The 22,646-nt window shown below is 50.8% G+C and overlaps 1 protein-coding gene across 1 annotated transcript in view; it reads left to right on the plus strand.

Annotated features, from left to right (window-relative positions):
• Positions 1-276: 276 nt before the first annotated feature.
• The window catches only part of phlpp1 (PH domain and leucine rich repeat protein phosphatase 1), a 30,588-nt gene continuing 8,218 nt past the window's right edge, over positions 277-22,646 (plus strand). Inside the window, exons 1-5 of the mRNA XM_029132887.3 lie at positions 277-2,189; positions 18,478-18,674; positions 19,447-19,572; positions 20,372-20,520; positions 22,434-22,580. Of these exons, the coding sequence (XP_028988720.1) occupies positions 620-2,189; positions 18,478-18,674; positions 19,447-19,572; positions 20,372-20,520; positions 22,434-22,580 (2,189 nt within the window). The 5' untranslated portion in view covers positions 277-619. The remainder of the gene's footprint in view (positions 2,190-18,477; positions 18,675-19,446; positions 19,573-20,371; positions 20,521-22,433; positions 22,581-22,646) is intronic.

Genomic DNA, 22,646 nt, shown 5'->3' on the forward strand with positions numbered 1-22,646 from the left:
CGGGCTGTCACTCCGAACGCCTCAGCTCGCGCGAATACGCAGCCGTTCAGCTTCACTTCAAACATTTTATACGAGCTATGTTTACGCCTCTGGTCTGATCGCCGCCTCACCTGACAGAGGCGGACGCAAAGAATCATGGGCAATGTAGTCCCGCCGCCATAACTCTGCGGCGCCGGCTAACGCGCCGCACAAACGTAGCCAATACACTTCCCACAATCCACCGCGTTGTTGTTAGCGACCCCATCTTGTATCCTCATGAATATATAGCAGGAGGTATTTGCGTAGGAGGTCGGCCGACGTTCATTTCATATTCGAGCGTCGTATTTTGGTCCAGATGGGACGCACAGTCACGTCTCCGCCCTGATCGGTCCCCGCACGCCCTCCCTCTTCCCAGCGAATTTAATCGGTAAAATGTTTTCTTGGAGCAGCGGAGAAGACTCCGACGGGGAACGCAGGACAACAAGTGAATGACTACTAGTGGAATAAGTCGGCAGGACCGCCCATTTGGCGGACATTTAGCACAGCGGGCACGTATTCAGGCTTCTAAATGTAGGGGTTGTAGGTGTTACCAAGTGCGCACCATTATTTATTTAGACCGGGGGACTTTTCATTGGCAGAGATGGAAAGTGTTCAGGCTGCCGCTGAGGATGGCGCGTCGGATGGAGGCGCGACCAAGTTAATGAAGAAGCCCAGCGGACTGTCTGTCGCCCGGGGAAATCCAGCGGATGATGGCGGTGGACATTCGGCGCCCTCCCGCGTAGAGGCGAAGACCGGGAATCGGCTCTCTCATTCCGCCTCCACGGCGGGATCGAGTGCGTCAAACCGAGCCGCGGCGGCTAATGGCCGGGGCTCGTCCAGCAACTCCAGCTCCCTCCTGTTGAGACGGAGGCGCTTGAAGAGGAACCTCTCCGCGGCAGCTGCGGCCACCGCCGCCTCAGCTGTCACCGCCGCCTGCGGCGCCAAGATGAACTCGGCCCTGTCCTCTGCGTCTCTCAACACCCGGAGTCTGGATAGGAAGACTCTGCTGAAGCACCGGCAGAACATGCAGCTGCAGCCCGCGGATCGCGAGTGGGTGAGAGCCGACCTCCACCGGGGCTGTGTGCACGTCCACGACAGACTGACGCCCTCGTATCCCAGGCCGGTCCTTTGCACTATGGACACCACAGCCGGCGAGGTGGCGCTCCGCCTGAGTAAACTCTGCAGCAAGTCGAGCTCCGTTATGCGCATTTTTTGTAAAGACACCACCAAGACGGACCAAAATGGCAACTGCAGTGGGAGTTATGATTATAACGTCAATCCGTGCAAGATGATCGAGGACGCCGGCATGAAATGCAGCCACCTGTCTCCCCTGGAAGCCACAGACTTAAGGGGCCATCCCAGTGACAGGCTGAGGCTGCTCCTCATGGAGAATGCAGATGAGCGGCAAAAGCAACAGGACATGGATGGAAAACTTTTCACCCCAGAATCAGAGTCGCAGGACAACATCACATGCTCGCTGTCTGATTTGAATTCCAACTCCAACATGGATACCCCCAACGACGACGACTCGGACCACAAGAACGGCCTGGACAGTTACGGACTGAATTCCGGCTCCGACGTGGAGAGCAGCGCCTTCGATGACCTGAGCTCCGGCGCTCGGCTCAGCGAGCACAGGGACTCCCTCAGCGACGACATGATCCTGGGCACCGAGGCGTCCATCCTCAGCCCATCCTTCGACAGCGCCACGGAGGGCCACGACATGTACGGGAGCTCCTCGGACGAGCTGGAGCTCGACTGTCCTGCGCCCGGCTCCGGCATGGATCCCGTCTCCCATTTGAATGACACCACGAACAATATGGGGCCAGATAGCAGACAAAACCCCCACAGTCTGGGCAGCCTGCCACCCAGCAGTAGCGCCGGCTCCTTGTCGAGAGGCTCCGCAAGCAACACACCTGACATCCAAGATCTGGACTGTGGCGAAGGTGCTGTGAAGTCAGGGCTCACGGCTGAGCACGGCGGGGATTCCTGGGCCTCCAGCCCCACGCTGTACGTGCAGCTGCACGGCGAGGCCGTCAGGAGGCTCGGTCCAGAAGAGAGGCCTCTGCAGATCCAGAATGACTTCCTCTTTAAACTTGGATTTAAGGACCCGTGGCGAGTTCAAGAGGAAGGCCTCAACACGGAAATCGGCTCCTTGTTGCGTTTCTATGCAGGTAAGTGCGACGCTTCCGCTTCCGCCTTGACCCTCTGCTGATTCAAGAACGCACAGAGGCCTGTTTGTTCCCACCACATTGGTTGGACTCCACATCCTCGGTGTTGCAGTGCCTATAACAGGTTGTCAACTCGTTTCACAGGATCAGACAGGTGCGTTCATGCAGGTGCGTGTCATGGCTTCGTACCAATACGTCACGGCAACAGTTTGTTTTCCTTTCTCGCTAAAAGAGCTACTTGAGGGAGGGACAGTTCGGAAACTGAAGGGTGCTTCGTTTCCTGTAGGACTGAAAGGAGCGGGATCACGCGTTCCTGACGGCATTTTCCGCGTGCTCTTTGCGAACGCCATCAGATGAGACCTTTGCCGATAAATGCGATTTAGAGTGTTTAACACTTGAGAGCGGGTAAGAGTGAGGTCGTGCAGCTAGCTTACCACCTGTACCTTGCCTGGGGCACTTTCATTCCATTTTAAAGTCTGTTTTTTTTATTTCACTGCCTTTGTTGGACTGTAGCGGCACAGTGTGCTCCCATGGACACGCATGACATCGCCACAAAGCCATCTCCACAACTTATGGTGGCTGGACATGGGGCCCTTTCCGGCTTTTGCCCCATTATCATCCTAATGAAAAGGCTGAATGCCTTTGTGGTTGGATGGAGTGTCGGGGTGGGAGGACCATAAACCCTCTCTGTGGACTTGGTGAATTCTGGTCATTGAGATGCTGCACAGGGCCTGTCCTATTGGCATCCATCGCTGCTACTGTCACACTAACTGCCTGCCTGCCAAGCTGGGTTAACGTGGTCCTCCAAAGCTCAGGAAGACCTTTTTTTTATTATTATTATTACTCCAGCGCCTCCACTGCTGCTATTGCTGTCGGTGCTGAGAGACGTGAAATGCGGCAGGAGGGGTTGGCGGGAAACTTAGCGTCTGGTGATGACAGTTGAGGAGTGAACGAGGCTCCTATCGTTCAGTAGCTTCCTGTCCCGAGAGGCCGTTGAACGAGAGGTCGCTCGATACCAAGCAGAAAATGGCCACGCGCTCGCATTCGCAGTCGCGTGTGCTTTAATGACCTACTGCGCTCTGGAAATAGCAAGTTGCTCGAGGTTCTTGCCAGAATAATCTCATTTCCATAGCATCATATGGCGAGCACGCCTGTGGATGGATGGGCATTAGGCGAAGCGCGAGTCTGTGCCGTCAACTAACGGAAAGTGGCAGCAGCAGCCGCTAACGGTGGGGAAGAGAAGTCCTGATGCACTTCTGAGGTTAACGCCTCCCACATCACACGTGAGGCAGCTTGACTGAAGTCACCTGAGCTCGCGCTCTGCCCAGCTTTCCACAGCCAATAATACCGCTCAGGCCGTGGCCTCCACGAAAGCCCTGGTTTTTATTCAGTCACACAGAAAAGGACACTGAAGGGAGCCTTTATAAACGTACGCACAAGCCGGGGTGCAAAGACAGAGCACAGCCGATGTCAGGCATTCTTCTCCCCCCAATTTCCTAACACGACGGAGGCGCGTTAGGAATGTACGCCGGCTCCTCCAGAATGTCAGGCACGTCAGCTGAGGATGAGCTTCGGGGCGAGGGGGGGGGGGGTTGCGAGTGAGATACCGGGCCGACACACGCTGAGCTGACTCTGAAGGGCGGTCTGGCCAAGACAGTGAAGATGGGGCCAGCCTCAGCTGACTTGCTGGCTGACTCTCAGGCGCAGCTGCCACAACTGTAGACCTCAGTCACAGTGAGGGCCTTTTGTTTGCATGCCTGTGCATGCAGAGCGGCCCGAAATACAGGAAGTCCAGTATCTGCACTCGCATACGTTAACAAGCTCTGTGCAATGGTAATAGTAGCCTAGATATTAAACACGTGGACAGTCTGTGTGTTTAATAAGAGCAACCCACGAGGTGCTCGGACTCGAGGAGTTGCCATGGCGAATCTTGCCGGATGCCTTTTGGACAGCGCAGGGGCCAGTTTGACTTTGAAGGGGGGTCGGGTCACGCTTTGGTCGCGCAGACTCCTCGGCGGCGACACGGGAGAAGCCACTTTCCCTGCTAGACACGCAAACACACACGCGTACGCATGTACAGAAGGCCGGCCGGATCAAAGGGCCGCTGTCCTCTTTGGCAGGCCGACGAGTGATCCTTTCAGGGCTGCCCACACAGGAGCCTCTTGTAATGCTTAACCAGCTTTATTAGAGTTTGAGTACGAGCGAGAAAAGGTAAAACGGCGCAGGTTATAACGGGCCGAAATAAACAACACACACACACACACACACACAATCTGGTGATAAGAAGAGCTAAATAAAAGTACAGAAGGTTCTTGAGGCGTGTGTGGTGTATAAAAAGAAGCCTCGGAGTTCCTACCCACAAGCAGGGAAAGGCAGTGGCATACTGAACCCTAACAGGCTCTGGCACAGGGTTTCTGAGGACCCAGAGTTCTTAACTAAACCAAAGCAGCGCACTAAATTATTTAGATTCATTAGCCTACTCGGGTCCACACTCTCATCCGGCATACCCACTGCCTGTTTGGAGGAGCTCCTTGCTCAGCCTGTTAACGTCGGACTGTTAGCTTTTTCTTTTTTGTAAACCAGTTCCTTGTAAATCTGGTTGTTGGGATTTGACCTGTTTTATGAGCGCAGGTAATGACCAGTGGCGTATCCTGGCCCTCCAAACCATAAACGTATTAATTCCTTCTCAGCTCCCGCGCGGGTTTACTGTATAGCGCAAGCGTCTGTGAAACCAAGTCACGGTCGATAACGGTTTCAGCGCGCTGCACCCAATTTTCAGGTAATTCCCGTGTTGTTTTCAGTCTGTGGCATCAAGGTGAACTTGGCAGAAAGAACCACTCATGCACGTCTAATAAAAGCAGACGCGCAGTATGTAACAGATAATGGCTCTGTTTTGGTGCGGCATAAACATAATTTGTAGCTGCTTAGGAAATTTTTCATATCGGCGCACATTTCTAGCAAAGACGGGAGCGGTTTCTAATTTCGTCGCGTGAATGGGATTAGTAATGGGAATTGTTTCAGTTTCTCTAAATATCCTGCTGATATTGTTCCTAGATGTTTTTAATATAAGGTTTCTTTGCAGTGATTCACACAGCAAATTTTGTTTCCATGCTTATTACCGCGCTGCTATTGAGCTGCTGGTTTATAAAATTCAAACAGCAACTCTTATTTTTATTGCTTTGGGATCATACTGCACTTTTCAGACTCAAGATTCTTGATCGTAGCTGTCACCTCACTCAATTTCAACAACTACAAAACTGATCCATTTTAATCCCGTCTCTTGGTTTTCAGAATGGATTTAATCAATATTAGAGGCCGTATATAAAGCATGTATAAGTAATAAAGGCAGCTCGACTCTTACTCATACGTCTTTCATCCCGTATAGACACGAGATGTTCACATTTTAAGACACTGATAGGCCAATTACACTAAAAGCTTTGCGGATCCCCGAGTTCGAGACAGAATCTTGCTCTTACCTCCAGCTTTCTTTCTCTGAGGAGGCAGCGGCTGGTGACGCGATAACTTAAAGGACTCGGCGGGGTTTAAAGGCTTAATGAAGCTCCTAGATTTCTCCGGCAGGCTCTGCCGCGGCCGCTATTAGAGCGGCACTCGCCCGTGCCACGTCGCTGTCTTCGCGCGGCCGTTGAGCCAGCTTGCTCCCACACTACGAAAACATTTTCCGAGGCAGAAGGAGAACAGCCTGCCCGAAATCTCCCGTGCTTCCGTTTTTATGAACGGCCACTGGTCTCGTTTGGAGGGGTTTTGCTATGTAAATGATGTTTTGCCGGTCAGTGAGGCTTTGAGGTTGGATAAATCTATAAAACATGGCTTCTTTTACTAAGACTACATTATCTCCACGCAAGCAAACACTCCTGGGAGATGTCGACAGAAGTGAGGCACTCGGCAGCCTCATCCTTTCTCACATCCACGTCCTCGCCTGACAGCTAATGGACTTTCTAAAAGGCCCCGTTGCTGAGTCATTATGTAATTGTGTAATCAGATTTCACACGTTCCGGAGCTCAAATCCAATGCACATGTGTCGTGTGCGCTAAGGCCCCGGCCGTCCCCGGGCGCATGCCTGCACCCATGATGAGCGGGAGGAATCAGAGAATGGATCTTTGTATTTTCGTATGCACTCCGTTCGGCGTTCACGTGTGAGTCGCACGTGGGGAAGCGGCTCGCAGCGAAACCCTAACCCGCGGCGCCGAGCCGTCTGAAGAGCCGCACGTGCGCTCGCCGAGGCAGACGCCGCGAGGATGGTGTCAGCGTGTAGACGTTGAAGCCGGGGGAACTGCTTTCTGTCGAATATAGATCGCCGTCTTGGCTGACGTCCCTCCCACCCTCTATCGTTCTCCTCTCTCGCGCCGAATCCTCCGCCCTCTCTCCGTTTCGCTCATGATCAATCCCCCATCCCCTCCCTCTCCTCTCGCTATCGTTCCTCGCATCTCCTCCTCCTTCACACCATCTGACAGCTTCCATTTAGCGTCCCATATCTTTTTATCTCTCCCTGGCTTTCAAGAATGACTGCTCACCCTCATAATTGTCTCCAAGCGTACTAATAGAGGGTGCACAAACAGAATAACGGAGGTCAGGTGTTGCTCACACTTCCAAACCGCTGGTCGTGTGTTGCCTCTGATTTGTGCGCCCTGTGGAAATAAACAAAGAAGAAACCAGAGGGATGCGCGTTGGAAATTCTCATTGCTTTGTTGGTGCGCGGCTAAATCGGGGCTGAACAATGTCATGCTGCCATGTCGCTCCTGCCCGCCTGCTGGCACATTCTGAGATCTGGAGTCGGGGAAAGGGGGCGGAGGGGGTGGGGGTGTAGCAGCAGCAGCAGCAACAGCAGCAGCCTCCTCTGCCCAATGGGAAGAGCCCGGCCTCTCAGCTGTCTGTCAAACTGCCCTTGCCGAAAAGCTCTTCAGAAAAACCTCGCAGCGCCGGAGTGGACGTGAGCAAGGGCAAGGCGAGGCAGACGAGCCCCCCGCCCTCCGCCCCCCCCACACACACCCCTTCAAGAGGTGTCACGAAGTAGACCGGCTGCCCCCGGAGCCCAGCACCCGCCCCTGCACCCACCGGCCACATTCATAAGCATGGTGGCGGCGGTGGCGGGGAGGGGGGGATTAGAGGCAGGCCAGCAGGGGCTCACTCTCCAAAGCTTTGATCAGCGGCAGCGCGGCCTAATACCAGACAACATCTGCAACTCTCAGCATTAAAGAGGCCCAGAAATACTGATTAGGGAACACACGGCCTGCTTGCTCGCTGGTACACGGGACAGAACTGTGTCAATTCCTGGATGGGAGGTTTTTAAATACCACCGCTCCAGTGGCGCTTGCACTGATTTGTTTTACAAAGCTCCGCTCTCCGGAGGGGCCACAACACAATGCGCTTAAAACTCCGCGTTTCAATTTGATATTCTTTAAAACACATTGAGCAATTGCAAGTGGATGGGATCAGTTAGGCGCTTGCCGTGGAATGCCTGTTTTCACAGAGACGCATTCCTGCCGCACAGACGCGCGCTTGAGAGATGGAGCGTTTTTGCAAAGGGTATTGTGTGACTGGAATCCAGAGCCGCATCAAGAATCTGTGTTTGTGTCATCTGGACACGGCTAGATAAGGCGCGTTTGGGTGGAGCCCGGCTTGTTTCCACAGACTCTGATCGAAGAGAAAAGAGCCGCGCTGTTGATATGAAGTGACCTAGTTTAAAGTTCGTGCCGCTCTCAAAATTTGCTGAACTACAACCCTTCCTCATTGGTGACTGAAAGCAAACGAGTTCATTATGTTAGTGTGTGGATCACCTGCTGCACCAGTCACTTCTCTCTCACTCTGTCCTGGCTCCTTTTGTATTATATTTACTGACTGTTTTGTGCTGACTTGTGTAGCTTCAGTTCATATTTTAATTGTGGTAATGTTTAACAAAAATACAAAATCCTTTTCAGTTCCTCTGGTAAATGACTTCCTCTGCTTAGTTCTTAGTTTCCTCACTATTCCTTCCCCTCTCTCTCTCTCTCTCTCTCTCTCTCTCTCTCTCTCTCTCTCTCTCTCTCTCTCTCTCTTTCTCACCACCACAGCACCATCACCCACCTCCCTGTGTCTCTCTCTCTTGCTCGCTCGCCCGCTCACTCCCTCTCCCGGTGCCACTGTGTTCACATGGCCCCGGCATGTGACATGAAGCCGAGCCAAAACACCCCGGATGCCCACTTCGGCCCTCCACTGTTCCAGACCTTGTTAAATTTTAAACAAAACAAAAGGAGAGGAAAGGAGCGAGGGAGGGAGAGAGAAGGAGAGGAAGAAAAAGGGAAAGTGAGCACGTGGTGCCGGGAGAATGTGCACACAACATCAAAATCTCATTCATTCCCTCATCCTCTGGCCGCGCATCATCGGGACTGAACAGCCCTTTAATTCTTGCACTCTGTTCACTGTTCTTGTGTGAGAGCCTCTCTCTCTCTCTCTCTCTCTCTCTCTCTCTCTCTCTCTCTCTCTCTCTCTCTCTCTCTCTCTCTCTCTCTTCTTTCTTTTCTTTCTGTTTGCTCTGAAACTCGACTGGTTGTAGCTTTAACCACAGATCTGGGGTCTGATTACTTTGTGGCCTGTCCTTGTGTGGGATTAAACAACAGCGCACTCTGTAGTCGCTCGTCTTCGCGGACAACTTCCCTCTCAGTTACCCAACGACGGCTTCTGCCCATCAGATGCAATTTAATGCATTATGGAGGAGCATATCCGTACCGGGAATGACCCCGGCCACTGTTACCTTTTTATTATTGCACTTCCTCTTGTATAAACCTCATTATTAATCAAATTAAACAAAAAACAGGCACAATATAAAGTTTCCCAGAGCATCTCGGGCACCTGCACCCAGCGAGCGGTTCAGCGCCAGTCGCAGTCGAGCTAATGAAGTTCAAGCTTTATGTGCAAACAGTCACAAATGGTGCGTTTATCTGCGTGCCAGCGACCCCCCCCCCCCCCCTCAGGGAAAACGCAGAGGCTGCTTGTGTGTCTTTCATTTCATCGGGGATTAGCGCCTAATAATTCTGATCACCGCACGCTGACAGTCTCGCCGTCTCCTCGCGCAGCTCGTGACAATGTGCGCGACGCCGGCTTTGTCGGGGGGGGGACTGCAGCCGTATTGTTGCGGAGTCGTTACTCGGTGTTATTTGCAGACATTAAGCCGCTTTGCTGTTGCCGTAACTGATTATTTCTCGCTGCCGCGTGTTCCTGCAGCACTTTCCCCTCGTTTGTGACTTTCGAGCAAAACGAGTTGGGGCAGGAGTCTGGAGTAGTCTTTTCCCAGAACGGCATCGACTCCCCCCAATCACACGCACCGCAGTCTCACTTCATTCCTATTCAAGTGCTTCACGTATGGAAACGTTGCCGCCTCCTACATAAACGGGCCTCTTTTTTCTATTCAGCGTTGCTCATTTCGACTAGAAGCGCATCTGTTTGCAGGGAAAAGCAAACCTATACTATTGTGAACACGGTCCTGGCACATACTCGCTCCAGGCTGCGTTACCATGTCAACAAATGCCGGTGATGCAGGTAACGTCGCTATCGGAAATGAAGGATTGGATTTGGGTTTGTTTTTTTTTGGGCTGCAGTTATATTAGTTTTACAGGATGATTATTTATGCCACAATTGACAGACGCCTCAGATCCTCATCTCACTTGATTATTATTATTGCAGCGTTGTCCTTTTGTGACATTTATCTTTGCTTCCTCTCATGGACATCAGGCCGAAGTTGTGAAGCTGCAGCAAAGTCTCCAATTAAACCTGGAGTTGCTGGCGTTGGTGGCCTCATAATCTCTAGCGTCCTGTGTGGTCTGGATATTCAGACTGAGCTGAAACCCATTTGTTATTGTCATCTGCTGATGCTCGTTGCCCTTGATGTACTACTTGTTTGTCCTTATAAAGGGATAGAGTTTAGACATTTGTGCTGCTGCATAGCCTCCGTCTGATTTGCTAAAGGAGGATTTATGATTCTGGTGTTGAGACGGAGGCACTTTGGGTTTAAGGGAGAGCAGACCATGACTGTGATCTTGAGAAAAGAATCACAACGACGACAAGGAGGGAGAGCGGCCGGCGCTGAATGTAAAACGTGAATTTCTGTCAGTGCCGGGCATTATTAATGCAGCGGTGCCGGCGAGGAGGGAAACCCAGGGCGACAAACAGGCGGGAGTCCTGCCAAGCCAATTAATCACAGACGTGCACTCAAATGCACGTGCACAAGCGCGTCGCCGTGCGTGCGCGCGCTCGCTTCGCCAAAACGGGCCTTAAACCTTTGCGTGACATCATGCCTTCACCTCACCTCGCCCTCGTTTGCATCGGTGGGAGGTGTCAGCCTGCTCCTGTTTGAATGCTAGTGAATGCTAGGTGGCTAAGCCTAAACCTCTGGAGGGTTATTGTACTGGTGCTTGAGGTGACAATGCCTCTGTCGGTCGTCTGTCCAGCCCGACAACCCCCCCCCCACACACACACACACATTGAAAAGTGCTTCACTTTATCAAGGCTGCATGGGGAGCTGCTGCAGAGACGGGCTGATGGTATATAGGCCATTAGCAATTGCTGAGTGACAGAATGCGGAGGCTGAAGTGGCACAGTGACACTGCCCATGAGCAACCGGTGGCCCGGAGCATGTGACGGTTGGAGAAATCTCTTACGTACGCGCATTAGAGGGCTCTGAAAAAAAGAATCACATGTAAAACAAAGGCAGAGGTTCAGAATTGGCCCTTTTTCTGCCACATAGACTATAATAAGGGCAATAATGGGAATATTCATGCAGTCATGGTGCACGCGCTGAGTGTCGCCGTGCGTTAGTGAGCGGCGACCGAAGGGGGGGCGCTGCATCATTCATTCATGTGCCACCCTGTGCCTGGATTGCAGTGACCCGTATCCCTGAGCGTGAGGACACACTGCAGGGGCCGCTGGCATGCGGAGGGGCCGTAGGTGGGGCCTTGAAGAGGAAGCCGTGACCCGGCCAGGTTAACAGCACACTGGTATTAATGTAGCACATTATTTGGGCTCCTTCTGTCCGCGTTCTCTCTCTCGACTTGTCTTTCTCCCGGGAGTTATCAGCCACAGAGCAGCGGCGCGACGACAGGAGAGCAGAATGGCTCCCGTAATGACATTTTTCAGAGGAGGGGAGCGGCGCTTTTGTGCAGCAAGGTGCGAGGAAGGAAGGGTCAGGTCGTGTGCCAGCCGGGAAATTCACCGCGGGAGCTGGATTTTAAATATGAATAGGAGAAAGTAGAAAGAGACTTAGAGAGTGTGAATGACAGCCGGAGATATTGAAGCTTGGACTTATAAGTTTTAGGGAACGTGTAATGGAGGAAGAGCTCCGAAATTTCATTTCAGCTAAGACCTTCATTGTCCCCAGAAGCGTTGGAATATGCACACACACGCACACGCAGACGCGCACACACACACACACACACACACACACACACACACACACACACAAACACACACACACACACGCATGCATATTTAAAAAAACTTTCTCTAACCTTTGTGCGTGTGAGCAACCAGCACAGAGATACATTATATAACCGGGCCCTCCTGCTAGTTTACTATCACACAACAGGAACCCAGTTCACACGTGTGCTGCTTCTTTATTTTGTGTGTGAAAGAGCAGCCTCTCATTCACTTCCCACACACCTCCACGACCTTGCGGTAATTCATTACTTGCCAGCAGAGTAGCCGCCGCCTGTCAGCGCCGTGATCCACGCGGACCACCGTTACGCCAGCGCGCCGGGGGCCTGACGGGGGGTGCGTCTGACCTTTCGCTGGCGGGATGCGAGCGGCTCGGACATCAAAGGCTTTTTTTTTATGAATTCTTAAGTTGAAACAATAAGTTAATGAATAGCAAGCAGGCTGATTATAATTTCCGCTTTTAAAGTCGCCAGCCTCCACTTTGACAGCGCGATGCCTGTTCGCTGCTGTCAGAATGTATTAATAACCGGACGGCCTCTCAGAAATACAACGCAAGACGAGGCACTCGCACACAATGTGCTGTGTGCAAGTCACTGGTGGTCGTGCTTGCACCTACACGGGGCTCTATACTTAAACATAAGAGCACACACTCTGTAGCATGTACATTTATCAGCCCCTCTCTGCAAGTGCAGGGCTAAATTTAGCATTGTTTCCTGGAGATTTACATACAATCTCACCACTAATAATACATTACGACTCAACATATAACGTGGGTATGCGGGTATGTGTATGTTTTTTTTTTTTTTTGCTTTTTTTGGTGATATGAAAATTAGATGATTTGCGTGCTGTGTGGTGCTCATTCTGACGTTTAAACTTGACCGAGATCAGCTCATTTAGCCTTAGAGCACTTTCCTCTCGTGGGTTTCCCTGCCTGAGGTGACAGCATATGCCTGCAGCCAAATCCATTTCCTTCTGTTTATACATATATATAATAAATATTATTCTTTGCTTCTATTCCTGCCTTCACTTCCTTTATATGCCCTGCCTGCAAATATTTCTAATATTCTTTTTTACTCCTACTTCTACCTATTCATGTATGGTTTTACATATACTCAACCAACAACATACTAAATTATAAATTTAGTATGTTGTTGGTCACCCCCCCGGTGACATCATTTGCATTCGCTCACATACAAATGTAGAGGTGAAAACAATCCCCAGAGCCCTTTTGTGACTGTCCATGTGTGTGTGCCTGATCAGCGGGCTCATGTTTTCCAATGTACTGTAAGCTTTCGTAACACACACGCGCATTACATAACGGCAGGAGGAGCAGAGCTGAGAGGAGGGAGAGAGAGGAGGGGGAGCACACGTTTAAGTACGTCAACGTCCAGCACTTCCACTGACAGAGGGAATCACTGGGGAGAATCTTCTCTTTTCACACACTCATGATACCACCTGCGATTCAATGCGTGTGCAGTGCAATTCCCTCCGCTGTCTGTTGCATCTAGGTCTATTTCTCGGCAGATATTGATTGAGCAACATGATGGAGCACGTTCTGGGTGCAGCTAGCGGTGTGAAGGATGGCGCTGCGATTAAAAACGACGTTACATATTTCACTTAAAGTCACATAAGTCATTTATCTCGAAATTCATAGATGCACAACGTGATTTATGAGCCTCTGGTGCAGCCAGTCTCTGTGTAGTTCCTCATTCCAGCTGTCTCGCATATGACTTATCAATTCACATTTGCATGTTGTTACATCTTCTTCTGCTGCTGCCCATAAACAAAGATTTGTGTCGGGTTAATTGGACCCGATGCGCGTAGACGAAACGGGGTGAAGTGGTCGCCACTGCTGTGCATTAAGCAATGCTAGAAAAATGCAGAGGAGCAGTTGAGCGTGCAACTGGGTCAAATCCAAGTTACGGTAAAAGAAGGGGGAAAAAAGAAGCTTGCTTAGTTTTACAGACTAGTGCAAATTCTCCTTCAGGTCATCTCCATGCTTCCATGCATCACCACACTGCCCCTGCAGGTGAAGGATGGTAATGCACCGGCCTCATACACAGCAGAAGGCAGTTTAGTTTATCTCCTCCTAAGCACAAAGGGTAATAATGTCTTGATGGGGAACGTGTTACTGGCTCCGACCTCATTTGGATCAGTTGCACTGGACTACAGAGCAAATTTCGCAGTCTCGGCATGCGCTTGTGTTTATGTTCGGCTGCATCCTTTCTGATGATGTGCTTGAGAGAGATGCGCTAGGACAATTTCAGGGCATCCATCAAACTAAGAATTATCCACTTCACCCTCTCTCCAGAGAGCGATGGGGGGAGGGCCGGGCCTGGCAAGTTTTCCCTAAGCCCCCCTTGGGCCAAAGAGACCTGCTTCTTAGTGCTGCATCACCAGAGGAGAAGCGTCGCCTCCGCTGGGCTCTTTACAACCAACCGCGTTCGTCGTCAGGAGCGTGAAGCTGTCGCTCCGCTCTTCTAGAGACTGGACATGCTCCTAAGCTCTCCAACGTAAAATAGCTGCACTTCGATGCTTTATGGTGTCAAGTGCGTTCGCAGCACAATTTAATCTTGTTTTTATTATATTAATCAAAGTGATAATGAAAGCACCCAGCAACATGGATGACTGAGCTCACTGATCAGGCTAATCACCTGCTGGTGGCTCCTAAACACAACAGAGTTTATCTCAGTCTTACAGTTGACTGCACTTCAGAATTGTCAAATATTCCGATATTACAGAATCGCCCCAGTTGGGTCCGGGTCGCAGATTCCAGAACCCGAACGCTGCTTTAACGTTGGTCTGGCCGTGCTCCCGATGTTACCATGGCCACTGTGACAACACTTGCACCAGATTTGGTGGAAATGTAATCATGGGTTCTTGGACTATTTCACTCAAAACCAAAAGAATGTCAACCGAAATTGTGACACTGTTGGAAAAAGTAAGCTGCGGCTCAGTGTCTGAATAAAATGTCATAATTCACCTGATCGGATGGGGAGATGTCGATGAAAACCGCTTACTAACAGACTTAAAGCCACGCCTCCGGCATTTCTGGAACGCTACCGAGGCGCCTGCTTCAGACTCTCACAGAGATGGCGTCACGTGAGTGCGTGACCATCTCAAATATTCCTTATTCCATCCATAATAAGACACGGCTTATTGAAAGAAGCCGCGTCTTATTATGGCTTCACGCATTCCGAGGTGAGCGAGTGCAGTGCGAGGATGAATGTGGAGCACTCAGGTGAGTGCAGTGACCTTTGCCACATGCACACGGAGGAGAGACGTGGGAGGCTCGGCCTCACACACACACACACACACACACACACACACACACACACACACACACACACACACACACGTGTGTGCGCATGTGTGCTGGTTTTGCAGCTATTTGTGTCGCAGAGTAACAGCTGGCCCGGCTCCGTCTTACATCTGCATCTGTGTCACGCCTTGAACCGCCCTGAACCGGACTTTGTTCTTTTATAAGTTCAGTCCAGTGACTGTTTGGTGATTGGTGTGATATTAAAGCACCTCGTGCAAAGCTCGTGTAGATGATTCCTTCATTGTTGCGGCTGTAATTGGTCTCGGCTGAGATAACAGCCGCTCGCTGGGAAAACGGGAAGCCGATACGGGCTGCGGAGCGCGTTGCCACCGCGCATCACATCTGTCGCCGCTCGTAGACTACACAACCGCGAGGCTGCGGGTGCTCGCGCTGCACTGTGACTTATGTGGGTCATCGATGCCCTACGGGACGGCGTGCCCGGTCCTGGAGTGGAGGTGCGCTGATGTCAGGTTGCATTTAACAGGGCCGGATGATTAACTAGGGATGCGTCCTTGTTATAGCTGAGAAGGTCCAGAGGAGAGAAGCGGTGATGTGTTAAGTGGGAGATGGATGTAAGGGGGTCAGCAGAGAAGTGATCACCATCAGTAACGAATAGCAGGGTTTCTTGGAGCCACCATTATCACCTGATTAAAGAAAAAACAAAGAAATAGCTCCAACTAACTAACTGACTTGATATAATTCAACACCTCTTGTTTATTCTGTTCATTATTTGTATTGAACAGTGAGTGTGTTTAAGAAGTTGGAGTACGCATCACGGTATTGGAGCCTGGTTGTGGGAGGGAAATATTCTCTTCCTGAGCCTGGGGAGAGGAAGGAAGCCATCTCCAGTAACTTACACTCACACACACACGCTGCTGTGCAGTTCCAGCGCACACAGTGACTCTAGGAATAGACTTGTGCACATGAACACACCTACCTTTCAGTGGCTGTCTGTTATTTTTAAATTCACATCTAATGCATCACACATACAGTGGATTATGGGCTGACCAGCATGACTAACATCAGCGCCGCTTAAAATAGCTCTGGTGTAGGTGGCCTGCGGTTCACGCGCTCGGATTGGAGCGATCCTGCCTCTTTATAATTTACTTCCTGTACTGTAACATTACCGAGGGATCCTGCTTTTCTCCGGTCCACCCACCCCTGTAAACAGGATACTCACGCGAGAGTCCCGCCCATCACGCCGCTTCCTCTGTTGTGGATTCCCATGGCCGGACGTGAACGTCTGCCTCCCTCCAGTTGTCCCACGTGCGCGGATGCGAGTGGCAGCTTCCGTACGGGAGCTGCTTTCAAACTTCTCTTAGCACAAAAGCTGCCCACTCAAGCTGTCTGCATTGTTCTCCCTGTGAAAAATCTGCTTCTGGTCCAGGAACATTCGGTGTGGGGGGGGGTTAGACAGATGCACATAGTGTATGGAGATGGCTAATCACTGTGCGTGCGTGCGTGCGTGCGTGCGTGCGTGCGTGCGTGCGTGCGTGCACGCGAGTGTGTGTGTGTGTGTGTGTGTGTGTGTGTGTGTGTGTGTGTGTGTGTGTGTGTGTGTGTGTGTGTGTGTGTGTGTGTGTGTGTGTGTGTGTGTGTGTGTGTGTGTGTGTGGAAGAGAAGGGAGACGAGCAGAGTGCATGTGTTGGTGCATATGCTTGTGTGGGTTCCAACCAGTGGCCTAAAAATAGTAGGAGTATGCCCATGTGACATATTGAGGCTAAAAGCTTGTGAATAATTTGTCTAATGCAACACATACCCCAGTCCTAAGCACAATCAGGAAAACACGCTCCTGCTGGTTGCCTCTCCCAGCCAGCAGAGACGGGAGAGGGAAACCAATCTGTTCAAACACGGTCGGTCTCAGTTTGCCTGTTATCACATGGATTTGGACGGGATTTGTCCGATGACGCCGCGCTCTTGTCTACAAACACAATGTTTAGATACGGAGCCCATGCACTTAATTGCAAATATATGCGATAGATCATATAGTCATTGAGGCTCTGTCTAATCTTCCCCATTTTCTTCTTTCTTTGTAATAGAAACCCCAATCCCAGTTTAGCCCACTTACTGTACGTTATCTATGCAGCTCAAACAGTGCGACGAGCAGAACTGGGCTGGGTTTCATCTGTAAGTGCAATATAGGAAAAGAAATAAATGCATTATCTTTACAGCATCTCTGCCAGCGCTCAATTGTTTTTCCTAAGTCAAAGCTGCATGAGAACGGAGCGGTGATGAAAATGTGTGCTTTTATTACACTCAAACTGCCTCATACAGGAGCTTCGCCTCTCTGAGCGCAGCGTGAGATGCATTTGTTATAATGGGCCCGTAGTCAATAAAGTCTCGCTTTGAGGCAGGTTGGTAAATACTATTAATATTAATATTCATTTAAAGGATGAAACCCTTTCTATTTAAATTAATAACTTCTACTGAGGCAGCATCTCTGCAGCGTGTTCACTTGTTCCGAGGCCTGTGGTCACAGCCTGTGTTTAAGCATACCAACGCCGTGCGCATATCAACAGTGGGCTTCGTTACACACTCTGCATTTAGTCAAAGCAAATATCCTTTCTGCAAACTAGGCTATTGATTATCTGCTGTAAACACGAGATTAGCTTGTAGCGCAGGGGAAAGGTCACGGTTCCGCGGCTGAGTTAAAGATGACGATCGGCCGTTTGCATAAAACGCCGGCTCCTCGAGGCGCGGCGTGTTCCGATGTTTACGCGCCATTAGAGCAGAGTAAGCGTGCATTGCCGTGACCTCAGCTCTGACGAGCAACTCCCGGTGTAAATGCTGCTCACGTTGCTGGGTGTGTTCAGCATTGTGCAATAATCAAAAAACTGGCCGAACACCAGAGTTGGTGTGCGAAAGCCCTGAATTATTTAAAGCCATTAGAGGGTGTGCAGGTTTTGCACTTCTTACCTTACTGACTCCCGTCCCTTCTTTAACCGCCCTCCCCTTGATTCACTCTGTCTTTGGAGCGAAGTGAAATATGTGTGAAAGAGACAGCACAAGACGGATGCGGCTGGTCTGCAGCAGGGCCACAGGCCGGAAGATATTTTCTAAGACCATCTGTCGCTTGGAAGGGAAAACTTCATAAACTCATCCATGAATCTTCGAACGAGGGGGATGGAAAACTATAGATAGAATGGAGAAACTAACAGCCAGGCAAAAAAAGGACCGGTGGGGGGGGGCAGCACATGCCAGGCCTTGGAGGTTTTTTTTTTTCTTTTGCAGAGGTGGAGGTAGACAGAAAGCAGCAGGGCGATGTTTAGACAGAACGATAAGGCAGCCTGGCTGATAGAACGCCTGATAAGCAGCTTGACTGTCAGGTTTGGCAGGCCGGCAGTGAAGCAAGAGAGCAGCTGCTGGGAGTGAGACAGACGGGTCCAACTGAACAAAGGCGGCGCAGACAGAGCGCCCGTAAGAGGTGCTTCTGATATTAAAAGTGCTGAAAGTGGTGCTCCGATATCCCCGCGTTTCCTTGCCTGTGTGTGTCTCGATCCCATTCGCGGCTGCTAACTGCACCACACGTGTGTGTCTCCCCTCCAGGTAAACCCCAGAGCATCGAGAGCTCGGAGCGCGTGCAGCTGTCGGGAACCTACAACGTGCGCAAAGGGAAGCTCCAGCTGCCGGTCAACCGCTGGACCAGGCGGCAGGTGATCCTGTGCGGCACCTGCCTCATCGTGTCCTCCGTCAAAGAGAGCCAGACGGGGAAGATGCACATCCTGCCGCTCATCGGAGGAAAAGTACATAACGATCTCCCGCCGCTCGTGTCATGTCTTTTTATGCTTAGGCTTGTAAATCCTCACTGCCGCGGCTTCTGATAAACCCGTGTAACCCTCTGCAAGCGGTGGAGTTTGTCCTTGACGACGCTTCACCTTTGAACAGCGGTTTGTCCTTTAATTTGAAGATTATTAATGCTTCCTGCCATTTTGGCTCAATGTCAAATTTAAAATGTTCCACGCCTGCTTTTACCAAGTGAAAATCCCCGCATCCACGGTTTCATTGTTTAAATATAGCCTTTGCGGGTTTATTTCTTTATGGATCTGAAAGGACCTTTCTACTCGTGAGCTTGACACAAAGGACACTCAACGCCACACCCAGGTTTTTAAACATTTCTGGCACAACATGTGACCTTTACTCATCTATTCAGACTGTGCCCCTGCTTGTGCCTTTTATGTGCCTGCAGGTATTCTATTCAAACCCAGCCATTCAGTCATTCATTCCCAGCCCCGGTGCTTGAGCGTGTCCCCAAAGTCATTTCACATACGTCCATTATAGCTTGTGGCATTGTCACGAGTGGGATTCTGGTTGAGTAGCTACCCTGCACCTCTAAACAATCTAATATTCTTTAAAAGAAGTTACAAATCGACTTTTAGCTTTAACTCTTTCTCTCTTAACTGTTTCTTTTCATTTTAGCATCTGACTCCAGGGTCATAAGGGTTAACATTTATATTCATGACATCTCTAATCTCCCTCTCCGTGTGTGTGTGTGTGTGTGCATGTGTTGTCGTGCAGGTGGAGGAAGTGAAGAAGCACAATCACTGTTTGGCCTTCAGCTCAGCCGGGCCTCAGAGTCAGACCTACTACGTCAGCTTTGACAGCTTCACGGAGCACCTGCGCTGGCACAGACACGCTGCCAAGGTACTGTTTGTGTTCATGCGCATCAGGGTCGGAGAAAACCATTAGACGATGCTCCTTTTGTGCTGTGGTTCCTTTGCTGCATGTCGGCTGTGTTGCATATCAGAACGTGTGTGACTAACTATGAAAATATGGAGGCAGCGTAGAAAAATACAGTGAGCGGGGTGGATTTAAAGCTCCACATATTTCCCTGTAGTGTCTCTGGGTGCACTCACACACATAAACACCACTCACGTCCCTCTTCTCTTTCTCTCATTTGAACTCAAGTAGGCCATAGCCCGAAAACCTCTTTTATAAATATTAACAGGGACATGCATGTCACCAGCACCCAGAGGGCCACTCGGAATAGAAGCCTGGATAGAAGCGGCACGTGCCCCGCCGTCGACTGCGGCGCCTCCAGCGGACCGTGCTCTGACAGCGCCCGAGTTCACAGGCAGCGCGGTTACGAGGCGGCAGATGCTCGAGCCGTCATGTCGTTTCAAGCGCAGCTTCGGTGCTGCTGAGAATTTGAATAACAAATAATCGGGGAGGGCGGGGGGTTAACAGCTCCGTGAACCTACACGTGTGATGTTAGGTCACTCGCCTGCTAGACTTTCCCTCAACCGCTTCTGATTCCCTAATCCTAAGATTAGCCACTGAATGACTTCTGACTCCTTAGTAGCAGGCTACACACACACACACACACACACACACACCTAAACGCACCATAAACTCAGTGAGTGCTCCAAAAGACATAATCCTGTTAGAGTCTCTTTTTCTCTGTCACCTCTCCAATCTTGCTCTCTGTGCCGTCTTCATCTAGATGGTGTCTCAGAGGATCAACTCGGTGGATCTGTCCTGCTGCAGCCTGGAGCAGCTTCCCCCCAACCTTTTCTACAGCCACGATCTCACCCATCTCAACCTCAAACACAACTTCCTGACTGCAGACCAGCGGCTGCAGCAGCTGCAGAGGTACGGCGCCGCTGTGGACACGCAGCTGATGCTCTATAAGGGTGGGGAAAGGCTGGGTGGAGAATGGAGAGGAGGATTTACACGCTGATGAGACAGCGCAGACTTGTTTGGATGGGCTGGTTTGGGCATGATGAGACTCGAGAGGGTTTAGCAGAGCCTATCATAATTTAGCCACAACAGGAGATGGACTGGGCTGTTGTACAAGGAGCAGAGAGACGAGACACACGCACAGCAAGGCTTCGCTCGACACAGCGGGTCACGGCTGGCTGATCTGGACAGCTTTAGCTCTCGCTTGCAATTTGCAGGCCGTCGACTTGAGCAATCTAGAACCGGGACCGTTGGCACACAGGGACCGAAAGGGCTGGCCAGGGTTGTGCTGCACCAGGCCCGGAGCACGGGAGGGTAGATGCGTCTGCAGGGAAGCTTTTAATGTGCCCGGCCTCCCTCACTGTCTCTCTCTGTGGGCACCATCTGCTGCATGCTTATCATGGTCCCAGATAAAGCCCACACCCAAGACGTGTGTGTGTGTGTGTGTGTGTGTGTGTGTGTGTGTGTGTGTGTGTGTGTGTGTGTGTGTGTGTGTGTGTGTGTGTGTGTGTGTGTGTGTGTGTGTGTGTGACACCAGTGCCTGTGCGCACAGGATTATATATACTTTTTCAACACATCTGTGTCTGTGTCTGAGTTAGCAGAAATGAGCATACGTGTGTGTGTGAGAACGAACATGAGTCACTTGCTTATGTGCAACAGCAAAGGTGGCTGCAGGCGACGGATTTGGGGTCAGTGCATGTGGTGTCTTAATGCACAATGGCATTTGTGTGTGTGTGTGTGTGTGTGTGTTTGGGTCACATTTACAGCAATGTTTGTTATGCTACTATTAAAAATATGGCCAGAGTTTTATGATGCTCTTAATCCTTGGGATACCGAGTCGTGTTAAAATGCAGATGTCGTGAGGGAAATAACTAGCTCTTGGGGGGGAGGAAAAAGGTGCACAGCTCCCCCACTGGTCAAGCGAAATAACATAACATTTAGCTCTGCTAGGGCCTAAGTAGGCTTATCCACGTTTGACCCAGCATGAGTGAAAAAGAGGTCAGTAATGAGAATGAGATGAATCCGTAGCTGCAGATAGATGCGCTTGGCTGGATACACGTAGGGCAGTTACTTGAGGTGAAGTCAACAATAATACTCTGCAGCCGCGTCGGTCGGTGTGTGTGTGTGTGTTTTGGTGCGGACAGTTGTGTGTGAGTCTGCTTTTGTTTCTGCATAAACAGTGGTTTTCTCGCTTTGTGCTGGACTGTGTGAACCTGCCACACTCCCCTTCCTGCTCTCCCGCCTCGCTCCGCGGCCAAAAACTGGCGGCTGAATCGCCATCAGATATGCATAATCAGTCGTCTGGGATACTAGCTCTATTCTCTGGAATGGGACTGCCTTCCCAGCATGCATCCCTCTCTGAGACAGGGGTCACCGCACGCGGAGGGGATTGCTGACGTTCCATGCATATCGTTGAACCTCTGGCCTCTCTATTTACATATGTATGATAGCTCAGCCAGTTATGAAGGACACAGGAGTCGTGGAGGGGAGGAGAGGGTTTGAAGTTGGATTGAATAGTGGCAGTATCACAAAATTGAGATTATTTAGTATTTAGGATCAAGTATTGCCAGTTTAAGCCACTGTGGTGGTAACATGACCTCCTGCTTTGCATAGCTGCTTTATCTGTGCATAGACCGTGTATGTGTGTGGGTAGGCGGATAAAAAAAAAAGGGAGCGACTCTGGAGGTCACCTCAGGTCACTGGTGTTAAAATGACTGGTTTGCTCAACAATCAGACGAGGTTTCCATGTCGGCTTTGCTCTTCGCGCATCCTAAAGTTCAAGTTGAGCTTGTCTGCACATTCTCACTCACTCTCTCCCGCTGCAGGTTTTCCCGTTTGCGCAGCCTCAACCTGTCCAACAACCACCTCGGTCAGTTCCCTCTCGCCGTCTGCGACATTCCCACCCTGACAGAGGTCAACCTCAGCTGTAACTACCTGGCCTCCGTCCCAAGCTCTGTAGGAGCCATGAGCAAGTAAGTACAACAGAAGGTTACGGATGCAAGATCCTACTGATTACTGTAGATGTGCTGATCCCCAGG

This window comes from Betta splendens, chromosome 17 (genome assembly GCF_900634795.4).
Source record: "Betta splendens chromosome 17, fBetSpl5.4, whole genome shotgun sequence".
Classification (NCBI taxonomy): domain Eukaryota; kingdom Metazoa; phylum Chordata; class Actinopteri; order Anabantiformes; family Osphronemidae; genus Betta; species Betta splendens.